Here is a 21,124-nt window from a genome sequence, read left to right as displayed (position 1 = left end):
TATGCGGAACCCAGTCTGATTGTATTGTACAGAGCTTAGAATTCATATGCAGATTGCAAAACTCAATCGCAGGTGCAGCTCATTTGCAATGAAGCTCAGCTCAAGTCTTCCTAACCTCGCCCTGTGTTTTCTTCAGACCTCAAGCTTGGTAACATTGCAGACACCAAGCTGAGTTGTGGTGATGGTCTGGCAGGCCAGCTGGAGGTGGGCAGCATCTTTACCTTCCGTGTTACAGTGCTCCAGGCCAATGGCGTCCCGCCTGAGTATGCAGATATCTTCTGCCAATTCAAGTAAGTCCACCATCCTTGTTTTTTGTAACTCAATTTTAAAATCAAAGCTATACAGTTAAATACAGCTTTTCTGAGTGAGAAACTAATAAATAACAATAATATTACTAAAGCAAAATTAATTTAAATGTAATACTGAGTGTGTAGGTTTGAAAGTAATTGGATTTTAGTTCACAATACAACATGAAGATTGATACAGCTTCACCTAACCATTTAAAGAAACATTTACCATGCCAACCTCAAATTCTATCTCAATCTCAATGACCCTCATTTTATTTACAAATTAAAGTGACACACTGACACTCATTTCTGTTTTTTTCCATAGTTTCCTGCATCGTCATGATGAGGCTTTTTCCACAGAGCCTCTGAAGAACACTGGCAAGGGAGCTCCTCTGAGCTTCTACCACGTCCAGAACGTAAGGACACACATACACACACACACACACACACACACACACACACACACACACACACACACACACACACACACACACACACACACACACACAAGCTATAGTATATCAACTCTATGTTAATTAATTTTGACACCCCCTTTTTTCACTGTTGGAGCAGATTTCAGTTGAGGTGACAGAGTCCTTCATTGAGTACATCAAGACCAAGCCCATTGTGTTTGAAGTGTTCGGCCACTACCAGCAGCACCCGCTGCATTTTCATGGCCAGGACCTGATTAGGTTGGTGTGGTTTATAAAGACATGCTTCTGTAAAGTTCATCTGTATCACTTTAAAAAATGTTTTTCTTATGCTGTAATTATTCACATTTGGTACACCAGGTAGATTTTGTTAGAATTGGTTTCTGTAATGGAAATTAATTGTACATTTATTTTAACAGTCCTCCAACAGCGTCTAGGAAATACTACCCTATTCCCATGCCTCTGTCTAGACCAGGTAAGGATTTTAATGTCATCACACCAGATACTTTAACAGCAATATCATCACCTGTCACCCTCATTTCAGCATATTTCTTCTGTTCGTTATGGTTTTATCAGCATGCCTCATATTTCCTTCCACTTTTTCATTTCTCGCTTCCTTTGGATTTTTTTGTCTCTTATTTAATCACTCTCACACCATCCATAATCCTCTTACCCAACTCCATCCTCCCTCTTCCACATTTCCTTTTTCACATGTCCCCTCCAATCTCCCTCACCATTCGTACAATATTATACATTAAAAACCCCAGACCATACCCGTAAGATAGAGTTGGTCCGCTACCTGATGAGTGGCTATGTGAACGTCAAAGTGCTGGACACGCTGTCCGAGCACGCCAACGCCCTGGCTTCCTCTGCCGTAGCCAGTCTGGAGGATGAGGCTGACCAGCTCTCTCACTTCATCTTCCTCCCAGTGCCAAATGACCCTGTGTTCATTGTTCCAAGGCACCATGGTTGGTACAGCGGACAATGTAGTAGCTAAGGCATTAGATGCACCTTTGTTGTAGTGATTAGACTAGTGCTGTGCTTTACTCATGTGGTACTCTGTGACTGCAAGCAGTACCACTAAAAAGCTCTGGAGTGGTTATTTTGCTGCAACTCGCTGCAGGTCTATTTCGGTCCAGTCAGCTCAGTCCAACCCTCCCCTGTCTCTTACAAACTGACCTCAGCTTACACCTTCAGGTAAATCCGCTGCATATGCTGAATTTTAAGGCAAGTAATAAAAAATATACGTATCATAATCATAGAGGATTACTGACAAACAGCAGCATTCACAGAATACATCTGAATCCAAAGGCTTAAGCCTTTACAGGTTCAGCAGCAGTCCAATTATGATAGATCTCATGTTCATTTCAGCCATATTGTACACAAATGAATGTAGCTGTGTGCCTCAGAGATTAGCCTGTTTCAACAGGAACATAATCCTGACGTGTCAGACAGCAGGGTGTGGTGTAATCTGTGATTTAGCTCCCTATATTATCTCAGTACGTGCAACCGTTGGGTTTGAACGTCATTTTTGTTCCTGCCAGTTTCCTCTTATTTCAGTAATAACAGACTTAATGATTAACACGTCCTTTAAGTAATGTTATTACAGAATACGTGTGGGCTGATGGCTCGGTTCAAATTCAGCAGTTTGTTCACATCACATCTAGCCTCCATTTAGTAATAGAATTTATATAGTTATATCACTTATTTTCATTCATTCCCTCTGAAATGAATATAGAGCGTGTGTGTCTGTATTTCAGTTCCAGCTACCAAGTTGAACACCATCACCAAGTCCAACCTGGGTCAATGCGTCAGCAAGTATGACCTGCTGGTCTGGTTTGAGATCAGCGAACTGGAGCCCACCGGAGAGTGAGTGTCTACACATTCATCTTATATTCACACACAGTCTCATTTAAAAATGACACATGATGTTAGATCTTGTAGTTTCAACTTGGAACAAATTATTAAAAAAAAGTAAACGAGATATTATAATTGGTAAGTATGACATAATAAGCATAATCTCCCTCCTTTCACAGGTACATCCCAGCTGTAGTGGATCACAGTGGAGGACTGCCCTGCAATGGCACCTACCTACTGCACCAGGTACCGGAGATCTACACAATTCCTACTAATCACAGACACTGATCACACATTTTATAAAGTCAATTGCAGTGCTCACGCGTACAAAAAAAAAAAGGAACGTCATATTTTCTTTCTTGTAATCCAGTAAATAATACTTCTTTACAAGAAACATTGAGGAGCTTAATTCAGTTCTAGCTGTGTCAATATGATCCTAAGCTCCTGTCATGTGTGCTGCAGGGGATCCAGCGGAGGATCACAGTGACTCTCATCCATGAGAAGGGAAGCGAGCTCCACTGGAAGGACGTTCGCGAGCTTGTAGTGGGTGAGCGCTGGGTGTCACTCGTTCAGCAAACATGCACCAGAGAAACAAAACACTGCTGTTTCACAATAGAGGAGAAGAGCTGTTCCTGCATGATGGTTTCCTCCTTCACAAAGCACAATCAGTGGTTACCCTGATCTTATGATACAACAGCTTCTATTGTCTCTTAGGAAGCTTGTGAGGCAGCAGTGGAAATATTTCCTGTCATAATTCCAGTCTGTGTAGTTGTCTGTTTCGCTCAGGCCGCCTCTTTCTTTAAGTAGTTTATACTGTAGCTGTAACTGATGGACAAAATAATTACATTTCACATTTAACACTTTGAGCTGCTGATATTTTGATCCAGAGAGAGGCTTGTGAGTAAACAGGCATGTGTGTCTGGACACTGTGACAACATGGCTATTTAACTACTATGTGGCTGAGTTTCTATACAAGGCATTTTTAGATGTTGATGTTGTGCTGCTGTGTCCCACAAGGTCGGATCAGGAGCAAGGCTGAAGTGGACGATAGCGCTGCTGATGCTGTCCTGTCCCTCAACATCATTTCTGCAAAGAATATCAAGTCGTCCCACAACTCCAACAGGTAGCCAGCTGTACCTAATAAACTGCATATATTCATTGGACACAACATTTCAAGGTTTTAATGGATTTATTGGTGCTAAGAGAAGGTTCCTTACTGACATTCTGCTTGTTAGTCCAAGCCTAACCTCAAACACATTTTTTTTAATATAGCAAATATCAACTCCGTTATTTTGTCAATTTTCCATTATTGCCACAGGGTTGATGGGTCTTAAAAACAGTATCAGCCAACATCTGTGTGTATCATCGTCTTAAAAAAAGCTGAAGGTTCGGTGGAATCTTTGCATGACCATTTCCATTTTCACTGCTGTTAATTTTCCTGTTAATTTGCTCCCTTGTCTCTGTTGCCTGACTCTCTGTGCTTCTCTCTTTTTGTCTGTGCACTCTCTCTCTCCTCCTGCTGCGGCTGGACTCTTAATTGTCCTCAGGCTTTCTATTGATAAGGATATTGATAGGTACCAGTGATCAGAGAACATAAGGCTCCTTCTGTGAAAGACCTTTATGCTTCTCTTTAGTCCTATAGATTCATAGAAATAAGTTCTCCACAGTTTGTGTTTTGTTGGCATGTTGCATTAGGTCTGCCTTTACATCCGTCAACATTTAGCACCTAAAAGAATCAATCTCATTTCAACATATTTATTGACAAGTAAAGGCAATCTTACATGCAAATGCAAAACCCTTTTTTTGTATTGGTTTGTGTCACAGTATGTTGGTCTTGTGTGCCACCCAGATTCCAAATGAATGCTTTCCTCTCAGCTGTTATTCACTGTGTGAGTCATAGCTCAATAACAACCAAGGCCATTGAGGCACCAACAGGGCAGCACTGGCTCAGTCTGTGGGTAAGAGCGCCCCCTGCTGCCAAAGACAGGAACAGTGTTAGCCCTGAAAGAGCCTTTTAAACAATGTGCTGTTAAATAGCATAGATCAATGTTTCCTTTTGGTTTATCTGTAAAGCAGTCTGATCTTTCCATTGATACTATGAGGTATATTATTTGTATCATAGCGTAAATATAATATCCAAAACATATAAACTTTATATTCTGCTTGCCGCTGTTTGGCTCACACACACAGCTCGCTGCACTCCACCACATTCCCGACACTGTTAACTGCTGTCGCTCCTGATCAACTTGTGTCTATTGTCGAGCTCTCACCTGCTTCCTCACATCTTGTCGTGACTAAGGATAAGTGCGAGGGCCACTTCACCACATCAATCACAGAATGATATCTGACGCACTATGTGGTTATTTACAAAATGTGTTTAGTTTGTTTCTTTGTAGTTTAAGAATAGATCCTACACACACACTGTTGTTAAAGCACTGTCTAGGACTTTATAGAAGATAACACTATGCAAGTTCATTTCTCTGTAATTTTGTTTACAAGTGAAGTTTTTTCGGTTTTTCCCTTCAGGACTTTCTACCGCTTTGAGGCAGTGTGGGACAGCTCCCTGCACAACTCCCTCCTGCTAAACCGAGTCACTCCATATGGAGAGAAGATCTACATGACCCTGTCTGCATATTTGGAGGTCAGTCATTGCTCTTCTGTGTTTTAACCTTTTGCATTGAGCTCTATTTTTTTTTACCTCTCTGTATGTCAACGTATCTAACATCTTCACTTTGTCTCCTCTTCACAGCTGGACCATTGCATCCAGCCTGCTATTATTACCAAAGACATCTGCATGGTGTTCTACTCCCGAGACGCAAAGATCTCCCCTCCCCGTTCCCTCAGGAACCTCTTTGGGAGTGGATACTCTAAAACCCCTGACTGGTAAGACTTCAGACTGCCATACTGTGACAGCTGGATCATGTCATATCCAGTATTCCTAAAATGGAATTTCCTCTGCTTCTTGACAGCAATCGTGTCACTGGCATCTACGAGCTGAGCTTGTGCAAGATGTCTGACTCTGGAAGCCCAGGTGAGCAGACAACATCAAGCAATGTTTTAAGACAAGCCTTCAGTTTATCTGGATTTCTCTTAGAGTTTTGTCCTAATGTGTATTTTTGTCCTCAACAGGGATGCAGCGGAGGAGGAGGAAGATTCTGGACACATCGGTGGCTTATGTGCGTGGGGAGGAAAACCTGGCCGGCTGGAGGCCAAGAGGAGACAGTCTCATCCTGGAGCACCAATGGGAGCTGGAGAAAATGGAGCAGCTGCATGAGGTGGGTCACACTCACCTGCAATCTTGGAGTAAAAAAAGAAAGCTCTTTTCCCCCTTTTATGACCTGCCAAAGCTTTCCCTAATCTCCCCGCTATGTCCCTGTCTTGTATCCCACTGAGAGAAAAATACCCACTTTCCTCATTCAAAGTTTCATCTAACGATGGAAACTAAACTTGTACCTGATCTCGCCCCTGCCGTTCATCCAGGTGGAGAAGACCCGTCACCTGCTCCTTCTGAGGGAGAAGCTGGGAGACGATGCTCCCGTGGGAACAGCTCCCACCTCCAAGTCCCTGAGCGAGTTGCTGTCTCCCAGCATGAGCTCAGGCAGCCTGTCCACCTCCACCTCCATCTCCTCGCAGATCTCCAGCACCACCTTTGAAAGCGCCATCACGCCCAGCGAGAGCAGCGGTTACGACTCGGCCGACATTGAGAGCCTGGTGGATCGTGAGAAGGAGCTGGCCTCTAAGGTGAGAGTAACTTCAGTATTATGGGATACTGACGCCGATGATTTATTCTTTGCTGCATAGTTATCAACTAGTAGCAGCTGCCTCCTCTCCTCCGCTTTGATCAGATCAGTCTAATCTTTGTTTTCTTGTAGTGCCTGCGCCTTCTGACACATACCTTCAACAGTGAATATAACCAAGTGGTCAACAGTATTAGTGACTGCAAGGTGAGTAATGATAGAAATAGAAACTCTTTACTTTTATTGTGGTTCATTCATGTACACTGTCTGGTATAGCTTGATCTCAGCGCTCGTATTCTGTAGAGATGTAGCAAATAGGCATGTTACCCTTAAATGAACATCTACTTTTTGTCACTTAATGTTACTTTAGTATCAGCAGTGTACTCTCCAATAATCTATAATTTATCCTCTTGTAGTGTATGCCTTGGCAAATAAAACAGGGTTGTTTTTTAACAAGTATTTCATTTTCTTTTCCCCTCAGCTGTCGGACATTTCACCAATGGGACGTGACCCATCAGTGACCAGCTTCAGCAGCGCCACTCTCACCCCCTCCTCCACCTGCCCTTCTCTGTCTGACTCTCGCTGTGGTTCCATAGACCAGAAGTAAAACCTTTATTTAATACATATTTAATGTCTAAATTTCTATCAGTGTCTGTATAGAATATTGCAAGCTTACTTCCATACTTAAAAACGCTGTTCATTTTTGTAGATAGAATGTATTGGCAGGCTGTCACCATGATGTTAACTTGGTTTACTTTTTCTTCCTAAGGACCCCAGAGAACAGCTCCCGTGCCTGCAGTCCCTCCTGCTCAGACTATGAAAACTTCCCCATGGTTCCATCTCTGGAGACTTCCTACCTTGCACGGGCTGGAAAGAACGAGTTCCTCAACTTGGTGCCTGATATTGAAGAAATGAGGCCAGGGTGAGTGCTGACATGTTAGCTCTTTTGCTGTTGCAGCAATGTCATTTATTTTAAATACAATATGTGATGCAGCCCAAATAAAAATGGATAATCTTGTTTTCCAGTCCAAGCAGAAATGATGTGGTTTTCATTTCTGAACCTAGTGTGCTACAAAACAAGCACTTCTTAAAAAAAAACGAGATTTTTCTATTTTTTTGCTTCTATTTAGATCGGTTGTTTCAAAGAAAGGTTTCCTAAGCTTCATGGAGCCGCGCTCCAACTCGTGGGTGAAGCACTTTGTGGTTGTGCGCCGGCCCTACGTCTTCATCTACAACAGCGACAAGGACCCGGTGGAGCGGGGTGTCCTCAATCTCTCCACTGCACAGGTGGAATATAGTGAAGACCAGCAGGCCATGCTCAAGGTAGAGTTTCAATTCATCCAAATCAAATAGTTACTTTCTACAGATGAACAACTGAACACTCAGTAAATACCTGTCTATCCCTTGATAGGAGAAAACACGACATCATGTTTATCAGACTTTCACAAAAATGTGAAAAAATAACATGAACAACTTTCAAAAACTATTCTCCTTAAGCACCCTAATGGATAGAAAACCCAAAACACAAATGCAGCATGACAAATATTTTGATGTTTTCTTTTCAGACTCCCAACACATTTGCTGTGTGCACAAAGCATCGAGGAATCCTGCTGCAGGCCAACAACGAGAAAGACATGAATGACTGGCTGTATGCTTTTAACCCTCTGCTAGCAGGAACGATAAGGTACACACACACTTCTCTTAGGGCGCTTTCACAAGCCAACATTTAGTCCTTTTTAATAAAACTCTGGTTCGGCTCAACTCTGATAGGGGCATTTTGGTTGGGCAGCATCATACTCTGGTGCGGACCAAAACAACTGGGTACATTTTGCCTAGTGCGGTTCAATAACAGTGAGAACATAATCTTACCCAATTTCAAGAAGTGAACCAAAACGCAGAGGATGTGGGCTGCCTGCGCAAGCATTTCTTAAGATTGACACAGGTTAACATGAGTGGGAGAGGACCGGTGGCAGAGGAGGGGCCCAAGAAATTCTTTAAAAAAGTAATTATACTATTGTAAACATAAAATATGACAAACATGTATTATTGGGACTCATGGAGTCAAAAAGAGGACTCATGGAGTCATCATAACACATTTTGTTAGATAAAACAAGTGTGTAACAGAGGAAATATGCTGCATATAAAGTGAGATCACAGCCACAGATCTGTCTGGTCAAGGCTGTCATGCCAGTGACTCGAGGTCTACTGAAAGTGCCTTACAGGTTGAACAATACAGAAGGCCTGAGAGCCGTTCTCCATTATATTCCATTATATTTTGAATTGTCACCTTGCTGGAAACTTCCTGGAACAGGATAACTAAACCTCAACTTAATATATGTCGCCCCAATGTGGACTACTTGGACTTCTGCAGAAGTGAAATATTTATTTGAAATCTTGGCTGAAAAGAACTCACAGAATATGTTAAATAAAGTCCACAGGTGAACTGGAGTAGAAAGGATTCATGCTAACATTAGATCAGTGCTGAGTCAAACTGAAAATACCTTGCCCTGCTCCTGCGTACATGCCCCTCAGCAATTTAATTGTGCACTGTGAAACAGAACCAGACTCGATAGAAAACAACAACAAAAGTGTCAATTTCACTCCGATTCGGACTAGCCAAACTATGGCTTGTGAAAGCGCCCTTATACTACCCTTAACAAGAAGCAACTTTACATTCTTCAGAAAAGTGCATTCTCATCTCTTCACAACATAAAATCCTGTTCCCACAGATCTAAGCTGGCAAGGAGGCGCACCGGCCTAATGAAGAACTGAGTGGCTTGACTGGCACACAGAAACCTCGGCTTCCACTCTTTCTGGCAAGCCTTTTGAACATACCAAGTGTTAACACTTATTAATCATTGTGATTCTTGACAGTTTTCTCTTGTAAGTAGACTTGTGGCTTAAGTCTCCTTTCATGCGACTAAAAGTTTCAGTTCCAGAGAAATTTGCCTCCCCCTCGCCCGCCAACAACCCTCTGTCAATTTAGCTTTCCTCCTCTCTATTTCTCTTCCCCTCCTCCTCCTCCTCCTCGGCTTTTTGTGTTTTTGTTTCTATGACAATGTTTCGATCTATTTTTGTTCCGCTTTGTCGTCATTCCCTAACTCCCTTACTAGTAGCATGTTGTAATAGTCTACTTGTGTGTGCACGATACTTCAGAAACTGTTTCTGGCCACTAATTTTCAGTTTGCCAATCATCTGTAAAGAAATTGTCTCTATCAGTGTTATTTGTCTCCCGAGAAGAGTTTGATTTCAATTATTGGTCTTTTGGTTTTGTTTTTGTTTTTTTAATTGAGATGCCTGCATGCTAACTGCAGCAGTCCTCAGGAGTTACCCAGGTTTGCTTACTCAAAAAAATGTAAACAAATCAGATAACCTAAAGTTGAAACCATGAAGGGAAAATGTACAAAAGCAAGGCTACTTCAAGATCTATTGCTGCTAATGAATTAATAGTTTTTTCTTCTCTTCATGAGATTTGCATCAGGCCACCGCTTCTAGCTCCCCTCTGCCGTCTCCTAAACGGCCTAAAGAAACAAAAAGTTAAGTCTGAAAAAAATTGTGTCCCAGAGGGCGGGGCTGGATTCCCACTGTCATCCATGTGATATTTAGATCCCACTCCTCAGTCTGTGCACATTTTCCAACGCCAACCCCGATAGTGCCGTCAGTCAAGCGATTACTTACAATCATGCATTTGTGTCAACATCCAAAATACATCATATCTCATCAGTGAAAACGTGACAATGGATTGTTGCTGCAGGAGTAGATATTTGTCCCTGTCCTTTCGCTTTTTCATCTAAAGAACAAACAAGGTTTCGAGGAGGAGGAGAAAGAAGGACAGAATATGCTTTGTACATGCAGTCTGTTCTGGGATCAGTGTGGTAGTTAACTCTCGTTTTAAAACATTCCTCTCAGCTCCTCTAGCAGTTTTTCTTACACTAACATGTTGAGCCTGATATTTAGTTCAGCCATCACATACGTGTGATACCGAAGACAAAACAAAACTTGGTGAAATGGAAGGAAGAAGTAAGAAAGAGATTGAAGTTGCAATGCTTTAGCCTTGACGCCAGAAGATAATTGATGAAGCTGCTAACACATAGCCTGAAGGACAGATAATGAATAGTCGAACGCATGACTCCCCTCACTGTCATGACAGTGATAGTGTCTAAAAATGAGTACATACTGTTCAGCAGCACCACAGGTTTCCATTTGTTATTTTATATTTGTGTTCTTGAATTGAAACTCATCTAACTCCCATTAGGTTGACATTTCTTTTTTTAATTATTAACATTGTTTTTTTTCTATTATGCTTTTAATCATTCCACAGTGAAGTTTTATACAAGATGTGACGGGGCATTTATTTCTTAAGTTGTAACCAGCTGTATTGGTGTTTAACCTTATTTTGCACATTAACACATATCTATAGCAAGACAAGGGCAGATCACACGTGTTAAGGTCATGATTATTTATGATTATCAGGACTACTGATAAGAGCACATATCAAGGCTACACTGGATAGCTAGATAGTTTATAAGGAAGAAAGAAAGAAGTTATGTTAAAGGGACGATGTATACGCAAAAGTTTGTTTCTGATATTGTTTCTGAAAATATTTGCTCTGTACATCGTACTACAGCTGCTACATTTGGCTCCTGATAAATTGTACCTCTGTTTCTTCAAGTGGTAGAAGTGTGACAAGCACAGATGGGCTTTAAAAACGCTGGCCAACCAACCAGTAGGATGCCTTCTGTATCATATGAAAGGGACATTAGGGTTGAAGGTTTTGAAACAGAGGTAGACACTGCCTGTTACAAATATTATTGCAATTATTGGTGACATATGTTCATTGGTTGCTGATGTAAAGACAGAAAACATTTGCCTCAGAAATCAGAATGAGTGAAAATTGTGGAGTCACTGCCCTTGGGTCAGCCAACCTGCTGGTCAGAGAAACCAAAACCTGCTGAATTGTTTCTGAGAAAATGTGTTGTCTTTTAAGGAAAAAAATAATAATGAAAAGCTATCTATGCACTGATCGCAGCTCTCAGTGCAACGTACCTCACATTAACCTCAGCGTATTGTGTGAGACACGTATCAATATGAAGACCGGTCAGAGCAAACATTTTCACTTCACTGACTCATTTGCAGAGGTACATTATTTTGGATTGTGTATTTATTGTTTGCAATGTACATATTAGTTTGCAGCTCTTTGCACATATTAATAAAACGTTCAACTAACTGATCAAATAAAGTCTGTGCGGTTTAGTTGTTCTACTCAGAGTGAACCAAATGATGGTGTGGCAGCCTCTTCCAGTCCGAACTGGGAGAGCGTTGAATGTACTATGAAGATGTGTGTTTTTTCCATCGTTTAACAAAAAAAAGAGAACTAAAGTGTGACCCACTGCATCTTTTTCAGGGGAGTTGAGTTACATTAGTTCCGCTTTATTAGAAAGTAGTTTGAGTGAAAGTTTGCTTTTGATTTGAAGAATATTACTCACTACTCATGCTAGCCAGCCGCTTGAATTATAACAAAATAAGGGTGGTTTTTAACTCATTTAATTTGTTTCTAATATCAGGGAATATAATATGAAGTAGCTAGTGACATCTCAAATGACAGTATACTATTGTTGTAATGGTGTCTTTCTTCACCTCAACACTTTGATTTTTTTTTCCGTTGATGCCTTTCAAAACAAAACTAGCGATGATAGTTTTCATCTTCCCCTCTGACAATTAATATCAGTTAACTGCGTTCCCTTTGGATTTGTCCACCAAAAGAAAAAAGGCAAACCACAACATTAACACTGTACATTATTTGTCAGACTGGTTTCATTTTCATACTTATTTTGTAAATATCTGTGTTGTATGGAGCTTGAATTAAAATGTAAATATGTTTACTGTATTTGTAATAATTATAATCCATTCGCTGTATAGCATAGATGTGTCATGCAGATATCCTAATTCTGTGTATGGTAATCTTGCACCATTGAACTGTTTAGTGAATGAGGCAAAAATAAAAGTGCAAACAAAAAAAATGTGCATTAGCAAAACAAGTGCAGCCTGTTTGTCTTCTCCTTTGTGCAATTTGACTCCGATTTTCTCCTGTTTTTTTTACATGTTACAACTTCCTGATACCTTTGTGCTACTAAACCACATCTCTACCAGGAAAACAAAAAAACTGATTAGATAGGAATGAGGAAAACAAAAATACTTAATTATAACAAAGTAAGTCAAAATTTGACCTAGTATCACATATATTGAAGATACTAAAAATGGAACTACAAATTTAGTTCATTTTTTTTGTATACTTTTATCATCCCTAACTTAACATTAATTTTTTTTCATGCAGAAATGGACTTCAAGTGTATGTAAAAAAAATAAAATAAAAAAAAATCTGTATTTCTCTCCTCCTCCCTGCCTCTCATGCATGTAAAGAAGTTCTGACATTAAACTGGTTTAGAACAGTCATTTTCTTGTGATCTGCCACAGATTTCCAGTAATGAGGCATGGTGCATGGATTAGCTGTGTGAAATCACATACAGCATGGATAGCAGACTGGGACTCTCCCTATTAGTTGAAGATCTCAACTGGGAAGGATAAATTACACAACATTGTGCCTTTCTGCATTTCATGACACATGTTAGGGCCTATCTCATAATCCATCCTTAATTACAACATAGTGCACTCTTTTCTGTATTACACAATATAATTTCATATAAAAAAAAATGTTTTATGTAGATTGAAGCAGTTTTAAAAGAAACATATGGAATATATATAATATTATATATAATAATATATATAATATAATTAATTCACAAAATTCAGTTAAATGTATACTGTAGTAATGCAAATTTCAGTGGTAGTTTTCTACCTTGAGTGGTAGTGAAATGATTAATGTGAGAGGAAAGAGGTACAAACAGAGGTCTGCTGCACATTTTCGTAGTCATTTTCTTTTCTCTTATATTTGCTTTTTCTTTTAAATTAAATTTTACTAAATTTTACTTCTTTGGGCCATAAAGGCCTATTTAAATTAAATTACTCTTTGGTGTTACTGCTAACAACCAACTAATAGACATCTTAAATGTGACAAGAGGCCCCAAGTTAACAATGGTCTTACATAAGAGGTCACAAGCCACAGGTTTTATCTTGAGCAATATATGGTATTTTACGCACTATTGTTCATATAAGAACTGAAAATAGTAATAGTGAGTTGGCTATATATTTTGAATAAATGTATCAGAATAAAAGTAGTGAAAATAATATTTATCTCTGAAATAAAGTATAATTATCTCAAAACTGTACTTAATTAAACGTACAGACGTTCAGAAAATACCTCTGTTAAATTTATTGTGTAAATAGTGTCAATTGATATGAAACGGCCCCCATTCCCTGGGGGTTGTGCGCTGACGTATTGTAAGTGACGGCCGAAAAGGGCCAATGGGAGAACGGATACCTCGGCTCACGATTCTGGACCAATGAGAATTCGGGAACAACATCGCTTCAGTTTACTGGCCCTCATCTGATTGGCTACTCTCCGCGAGCCTCTCCACACCCTCGTGACGTTGAAAAGAACAAGGAAGTAAAAAATCGAGCGAGGAGGAAATCTGAAGTGAAGTGGAGCCCGTCCGTCATTTGAACGCTGTCACTTTGCAACTACCTGATCCACCTCGCACCATGGCTCAGTAAGTTCTCCAGTTAGTTTTTACTTCTTTAAATAGTCGTTAAAGTGAGAAGGAAGTGGCATATACGTGTGGTTAAATCATTGTAACGTGAGATTTTATAACCTTAGACGTTTCATTTGTTTATAGCAACCTTACTATCCTGTTAGTGTACACGGAGCTGTTAGCTCGTTAGCTAACCAGCTGTAGTTTCTAGTAGAATTATGAACATGAGGCTGAAAATAACCGCTAGTATTAAAAAGAGTGAAGATGCATTATAAATAATATATCATTTCATTAAAGTGTTTTTAGTGTGGTTGTGGACAGTTGTATTTAATCGTTGTTGATGCTCAGTCCCAGACCTGACGCCCAGATAATGTGATTATTCCTCTTCTCCCCTCAGAGCAGACATTGCACTGATTGGTTTGGCTGTCATGGGCCAAAACCTCATCATGAACATGAACGACCATGGCTTCGTGGTAAGATGATGACTTCTCTGTTCACTCCCCATATCTTCTGGCAGTAAAACTTGTTCCATTAATCCCCTTTTCACCGAGTACTCACCAAACCTCTTCAACAGGTCTGTGCTTACAACCGAACCGTGTCCAAGGTGCATGACTTCCTTAAGAATGAGGCGAAGGGCTCCAAGGTGATCGGAGCCGAGTCTCTGGAGGACATGGTGTCCAAGCTGAAGAAGCCCAGGAGGATCATCCTGCTCGTCAAGGCAGGACAGGCTGTGGATGACTTCATCGACAAACTGGTTGGTAGTTCATTCTGAACTGTGTTCCGATCTCTTGTGGAAAATTGAGTCGATGTAGTTACATTAATTCACTTTGTGCCGCAATTGTTCTTCTTCAGGTTCCTCTACTTGAGTCTGGGGATATCATCGTCGATGGTGGCAACTCTGAATACAGAGACACAACAGTAGGTCTTGGAGGAAAACTGTTTGCAGAGAAATCTTTATTTCTGTTTGTGGAAATTCTCATAGTATTTGTGTTTCTGACGTACAGCGGCGGTGTAAGAGTCTGAAAGAGAAGGGCTTGCTGTTTGTCGGCAGTGGGGTCAGTGGTGGAGAGGAAGGGGCGCGTTATGGACCCTCACTCATGCCGGGAGGACACCAAGAGGCCTGGTGAGTCATCACAAACGTCTTATGAGCTCACACTTTCAGCTTCATGCTAGATGTTGGATGTAGGGCACAGAAATGCTAAAATAAACAGAGTGACACCTGATAAAGTTGGACACATGTGGGACCTTGGGCATTGTAAAACAGTGAATATCTCTGAGTGGATTAATTCATCTATTTTTTAGTAAGATAATCAATGAAATGCTTGCTGTTGCTTTATTTTGAAGGCCACACTTAAAAGACATCTTCCAGAGCATCGCTGCCAAGGTCGGAACAGGAGAACCTTGTTGTGACTGGGTGAGTGCTGTATAATATCTCTCACCTTGCTGTGCTGTTTTTTTGGCAAGTCATGCTTACCCAACAGTTGCTTCCTTTTATATTGAGATCTAAGTGACATTTTGCTGTGCCAACTGGCTATCCCTTTTTCCTAAGGTAGTAGTGGCATGAATAACAGTATTATTATTACTACTGCTGAGTCATGCTGATGTTAGCATGCTAATATGTGTTGAATGTTTAATGTACTTATCGGTTGTAGCAGTTGTTGTCGTGTAAAGTCGGCTAAGAATATTCTGATTGGCTTGCTTGTGCAGGTTGGAGATGAGGGTGCAGGTCATTTTGTGAAAATGGTCCATAATGGCATTGAGTACGGCGACATGCAGCTGATTTGTGAGGCCTATCACCTCATGAAGGATGTTCTGGGTATGGACCACGATGAAATGGCACAGGTGAGCTTTAAGTTGTAACCTTGGTTAGTATTTTTTGTGTCATGCCAGTTCAGTATAACCAAATGAAATGACTATATTTCATCACACTGTTGTTGAATCGCTCAGGCTTTCGACAGCTGGAACAAGACAGAGTTGGACTCCTTCCTGATCGAGATCACGGCTAACATCTTTAAATACAGGGACTCTGATGGTACACATCTCTTGCCCAAGATCCGCGACAGTGCTGGACAGAAAGGCACAGGGAAGTGGACGGCCATTTCAGCGCTGGAGTACGGCACACCTGTGACTCTGATCGGTAAGAGGAAGAAAGGAGGTTGCAGACGAGGAAGTATCTGGTTTCCCTATCTTTTCTTCCAATGCTGGCTGCTTTAAGTAAACTGTGTTTGTCACGGTGACGTGGCAGACTATATTGCATCATGCTAAAATGTCAACTTGCTTCAACAGATTGAGGAGCAGTTGGCCTTATGATTGTTTTAGCTAACATTTAGTTTTGCTGACGCACAGTGTGGCCAACTGAGCTTCTTCTAGAGAACTTGATCAATATGTGGCTGTCACTAAGAAGATTGAAGGCTTTTCTAGTGGCCTGCTCATCTCTGGTGACATAAGTAGGATTTGTGATACTCTCTGCAGCTTTGGTCTTTGCTCTGACTGTAACGCTGTCTGTTTCATAAACAGCCATGGGTAAAATAAAGGTCAGGGAGCATAATAATCAAGTACAAAAGGTGTCTTTATATCAGCTCATGCCCTACCAAACAGAGACATTTTGTATATGGGACATATATCAGAAACCTTTAGTAAAAGTTCAATCATGCAGATATTTTGTAGCAGAAATTTACCCCTCAGTAAATTCCTGCAGCCGTAGTAGAAAAAAACCCCACATTTGTTTCCTCAATCCCTCTCAGTTCTCTAGATCCTCTGGAGATGGAGAGAGAGAGATAGAGGCATTACAAAAGCTTTCATTGTGTGAGAGCTGTGCCAGTCTGTGTGGAGCAGGCTGACAGGACGGTACAATATGCATGGATGGATTTCTGACCCCGATAGGGCAAACATTCCTAACCAGGATAGTTCCTCTCTCTCTGTCTCTCTGCCGGTTGCATCACCTTGCTGTGCTGTTTTTTTGGCAAGTCATGCTTACCCAACAGTTTTCCTTTTATATTGAGATCTAAGTGACATTTTGCTGTGCCAACTGGCTATCCCTTTTTCCTAAGGTAGTAGTGGCATGAATAACAGTATTATTACTACTGCTGAGTCATGCTGATGTTAGCATGCTGTTCCTGCAGCCTGGGTGTGGCTATGGCCTTAGCTAGCATAACCTATGTGATCATTTGTTGTAAAGGGTTCCAAAAAATCTAAATGACTGTTTACTGAGCTCTGTTTTTAAATGACACTCCAATAACATGAATCATGCAGAGAGCTTACCTTGTTTTCCCTCTCTATGCCTCCGTCTCCTTCACCCTCCCTCCCCATCTCTCTCCATATCTGTGTTTCAGGAGAGGCTGTCTTTGCCAGATGCCTGTCCTCTCTGAAGGATGAGAGAGTGGAGGCCAGCCGCAGCCTTTCAGGGCCACAGGGGGTTAAATTCAGCGGCGACAAGGCCGCCTTCCTGGAGGACATCAGAAAGGTAGAACACAAAGTGTAGTGTACTTGCCAGTTTATAAGTACACCTTGCTCAAACTCATGAAGTATAATACAACAGCCCTGCAATATATCCTGCCATGATGAGGGTTATAATGTTTATGTTTTTTGTTGATACTGTTTTCGGACGGATTGACGCTCTCAGTTTATCAGAATCAGTTTACAGTTTAGTTTACAGTCTAAAACAAACTATTACCGGAAACAGTCTCAAGCACCATGCGAACTAACAAGTTTTATTTATGAATATAAATTAAATTTTTTAGAGTGACCAATATTCATTACAAATTGTGTCACAATGTCAGATTTATATTCACTCTCCTCTCTCAAGGCTCTCTACGCCTCCAAGATCATTTCCTACGCGCAGGGCTTCATGCTGCTGCGGCAGGCAGCCAAAGAGTTCGGCTGGTCCCTCAACTACGGCGCAATCGCTCTCATGTGGAGAGGAGGCTGCATCATCCGAAGGTTTGTTTAACCTCATTTGTGTCCCCATATCACAAGTTTGCCCCACTGCTGCCTTGTGCAACTATATGTCAACAGGTTTCTTTCACATGGATGGTGAAAACTGTGGTTTGGCGGTGTAAGAGAGACTTCCTGAGAAAGCAAAAAGACTAAAATGGAGAAGTTTTTCTTGATGTAATTCAATTTCTTAGATTTTGGAATAGGACTTTTATTATATAGATATTATAGGGTAAGAGGGATAAGTCTTTCTTAAGTCTCAATGTAGCACTATAAAGGAGGTTGTGAACTCTTTTTGTTGCTAGAGGGATAAATGTAATTGAAAGAAAATATTACCCAACCTGTAAAATCGTAAAGTGATTAGAATGAGGAAATTATGGTTGTGACACTGGTTTGTTTTGTGTAATCTGGCAAAGACGTTGCGTAAACCCAAATCAAATATAACACTCAGTGTGACTTGCAGAGTTAGACACCATATAACCTGGTTATGGTATTTTTGTGACACATTGCATAGTTATGTAATGACATGTCCCTTTACTGTGAGCTGAATCTTTTTCTGTTAACATTGTTGGCTAACGCTGCTCTTTACCCTCCCCAACAGTGTCTTCTTGGGTAAAATCAAAGAGGCGTTTGACAGGGACGCTGAGTTGCAGAACTTGTTGCTGGACACTTTCTTCAGTAATGCTGTGCAGGACTGTCAGGTAAGAAGAAGGAGGAAGTGGCCAAAGATCACTCTGCAATACCCACATTGACAAAGACCCCAAAAAAATATTTCCTCTTTTACAAAGAAAAGAGTGAAGAGCACCACTTGTTGGCTTTATCGTCAGCTGTCTGAGATGCGTTTTTGGAAGGTAGTTTTAAAACTTCCACTGTATTGTTATGGAGATGACACTGTGGTTTTATTCATTGTTTACACATCATTCAAATTGAGACTATTCAAGAGTTCTTGGTTTAGATCTTCTATTAACGTACATGTGGAAAACCTACCTGAACCCAACCCAATAGAAAACAACAGTTTGCATCACACCTGAGTAGACACAAACAGACCCAAATAGAGAAACACAAAGGAGGCAGCATGATTAATTAACAAGCAGCAGGGTTTTTTTCTACACATCACAAATCACACTTTCCATCTTCTCCTCCAAAAGCTAAAGTTCACAGCGAGTCTGCACAGATCCACCTCGACATATTGTCCTACAGACCTAAGACCCAAGGCAATAGACTGATTGGACTGAATATAATTTAGACCTAGCTCAAAACAGGTCTCGTTTACTAGGAACTGAGTGGCCCGTAAAGAGCTTGCTCTTGTCCTCATATTACCATTCCTGTTTTAAAGGGCCACTGTGTTGGCAGCATCTAGTGGCGAGGTTCAGATTGAAGCCAACTGAAACTTCTTCTGTGTGCCAAGCGTGTAGCAGAACTCAGTCGTCAACTCATTGGTTTGTCCGTTCTTGGTGGTTGTAGAAATATGGTGGTGCAACTCAGCGGGCTCATTGGAGAAGAGCTGTAGATACAAACGGCTCATTCTACAGTAATAAAAACACCATTTTTATTTTAAAGTGATTATCCACTTATGAAAACATACTTATTAATATTATATTCTACTTCTGCCAATAGATCCCCAAAAATGTACACACCAAACCCTTAAACACCATATTGCATTACCTCCATGAAAAAAACAAACTGTTGTTAACCTGGTTCATTTCTTTTTTTAGGAGTCATGGCGCAGAACAGTCAGCACTGGAGTCCAGCATGGCATCCCCATGCCCTGTTTCACCACAGCTCTGTCCTTCTATGATGGTTACAGACATGAAAAGCTGCCAGCCAACCTCCTCCAGGTAAGACAACAGTTGCTGCTGCAGAGCAGAGCCCACCGAGCTTATGGCCAGGAGTCATATCGGATTAAAGAGATCACGTGTAGCGGTTGTGCGTTTGTGTTGGGATCTTGAGGCTTTAAGACCCTGACAGTTGTTTATAACGACTTTACTCATCTGTCTTTGGACTTGATTATTAAATATTTTGTAATTTCATCAGCATATACATATAGTCAGTTTGTCGATTTTCAATCTCATATTACACGAGAAGGTCAAATATTTCTGGCTGCAAAAAAAATTATGGCTAATATCGCTACGACAGGACCCATCTGCCTAACATTATTTTTGCCCATTAATAACGTTATGCTCAAGGACCTCACATGGTTGCAGTGCTTCACAATAAAAATAGATTTAAAAAAAACATAATTTATTGATTTAACAACATTGACTGCTGACTCCTCACTATTGTCAACCTACCTCAGTAGCAAAAGGCGTTTCTGGAAATTGGCAAGGCTTAAAAACAAGCCGATATGTTATGATCCACAAAAGTTACACGATGAATACATTTTGTTATCTCTGCCACTGTCTTGCTGTTAGAAAGCTTGGAGGGTGAGTGACATTAAACTCTTCTTTGTTTGGGAGGGGAGAGGGAGACACCTTCTGCTGGAGATCTGCCCTCTACTGAGAGCACTTTTCTAGTTGTATTTTAACAAGCAATTTGAAGGAGGAATGATTTAACAATTGTCTAATAAATCATTGGAGTCTCTGTATGGGTGTAAAACCTTGTTTATGTTTTGTTGTGTTGTTTTTTAGGCCCAGAGGGACTACTTTGGAGCCCACACATATGAACTGCTGTCAAACCCCGGCCATTTCATCCACACCAACTGGACCGGCCATGGTGGAAATGTCTCCTCTTCATCCTACAATGCTTAAGGATCGTTTTCACGTCGCTCAAAAACAAACAGGATACAAGGACGAAGGGAGGTTATCTGTTACAGAAGAAGAACATGTTATACATTCCATCTTTATAACCTATTTATCAAGTGGCTTTTAAAGGTTGACTCCATCTGGATACTATGGCTGTTGTGCTGGCTATAAGGCTAATGGTCACCAATCATGTTGGGCCGAGGGTTCAGGGTGTTAACACTGGATTAAGGTGAACCATTGCACTGTACTGTATTAGGCTAAATAAAGATTTCAATCCCTTTATAATTAGCTTGTTGCGTCCTTACTCTCTGGGTGCCGTAAACAGGATTTAGATGTGTTTGTGTGCAGCACTTAATCAGGCAAGTGACATAAGTTGGCTGATACATAAACAGGATATTCAGTTTAAAACGGCTGTCATACATCATGTCATACATGTCTGAAGTGTGGATATATACAGTGGATACATGGTATGATTATACAGGCTGAAAA

The 21,124-nt window shown here is 40.8% G+C and overlaps 2 protein-coding genes across 4 annotated transcripts in view; both read left to right on the top strand.

Moving 5' to 3' along the window:
* kif1b (kinesin family member 1B) overlaps window positions 1-12,571 on the top strand; it is a 56,014-nt gene extending 43,443 nt beyond the window's left edge. For 2 of the 3 annotated variants that reach the window (XM_054609244.1, XM_054609243.1), the window contains 19 exons: window positions 137-290; window positions 613-703; window positions 861-979; window positions 1,138-1,193; window positions 2,479-2,587; window positions 2,755-2,821; window positions 3,038-3,122; window positions 3,593-3,698; window positions 5,102-5,216; window positions 5,325-5,458; window positions 5,545-5,606; window positions 5,705-5,850; window positions 6,056-6,316; window positions 6,448-6,519; window positions 6,794-6,915; window positions 7,082-7,234; window positions 7,443-7,635; window positions 7,878-7,996; window positions 9,042-12,570. In XM_054609244.1, the coding sequence (XP_054465219.1) occupies window positions 137-290; window positions 613-703; window positions 861-979; window positions 1,138-1,193; window positions 2,479-2,587; window positions 2,755-2,821; window positions 3,038-3,122; window positions 3,593-3,698; window positions 5,102-5,216; window positions 5,325-5,458; window positions 5,545-5,606; window positions 5,705-5,850; window positions 6,056-6,316; window positions 6,448-6,519; window positions 6,794-6,915; window positions 7,082-7,234; window positions 7,443-7,635; window positions 7,878-7,996; window positions 9,042-9,084 (2,207 nt within the window). In that variant the 3' untranslated portion in view covers window positions 9,085-12,570. Of the gene's footprint in view, window positions 1-136; window positions 291-612; window positions 704-860; window positions 980-1,137; window positions 1,194-2,478; window positions 2,588-2,754; window positions 2,822-3,037; window positions 3,123-3,592; window positions 3,699-5,101; window positions 5,217-5,324; window positions 5,459-5,544; window positions 5,607-5,704; window positions 5,851-6,055; window positions 6,317-6,447; window positions 6,520-6,793; window positions 6,916-7,081; window positions 7,235-7,442; window positions 7,636-7,877; window positions 7,997-9,041 lie in introns of all 3 variants that reach the window. The other variant, XM_054609247.1, reaches the window with a different exon arrangement.
* A 1,310-nt stretch (window positions 12,572-13,881) lies between these two features.
* pgd (phosphogluconate dehydrogenase) lies at window positions 13,882-20,920 on the top strand. The gene is made up of 13 exons (XM_054609248.1): window positions 13,882-13,979; window positions 14,359-14,434; window positions 14,536-14,715; window positions 14,814-14,879; window positions 14,966-15,084; window positions 15,306-15,375; window positions 15,669-15,803; window positions 15,909-16,098; window positions 17,294-17,424; window positions 17,767-17,900; window positions 18,496-18,595; window positions 19,610-19,732; window positions 20,522-20,920. The coding sequence occupies exons 1-13, from the start codon at window positions 13,972-13,974 to the stop codon at window positions 20,639-20,641; spliced, it is 1,452 nt and encodes a 483-aa protein (XP_054465223.1). The 5' UTR covers window positions 13,882-13,971; the 3' UTR covers window positions 20,642-20,920.
* The last annotated feature ends 204 nt before the right edge of the window (window positions 20,921-21,124 follow it).

The sequence above is a fragment of the Anoplopoma fimbria genome, chromosome 12 (genome assembly GCF_027596085.1).
Source record: "Anoplopoma fimbria isolate UVic2021 breed Golden Eagle Sablefish chromosome 12, Afim_UVic_2022, whole genome shotgun sequence".
Lineage (NCBI taxonomy): Eukaryota > Metazoa > Chordata > Actinopteri > Perciformes > Anoplopomatidae > Anoplopoma > Anoplopoma fimbria.
Note: the sequence above shows the minus strand (reverse complement) of the source record. Positions and strands in the feature narration are given on the sequence as shown.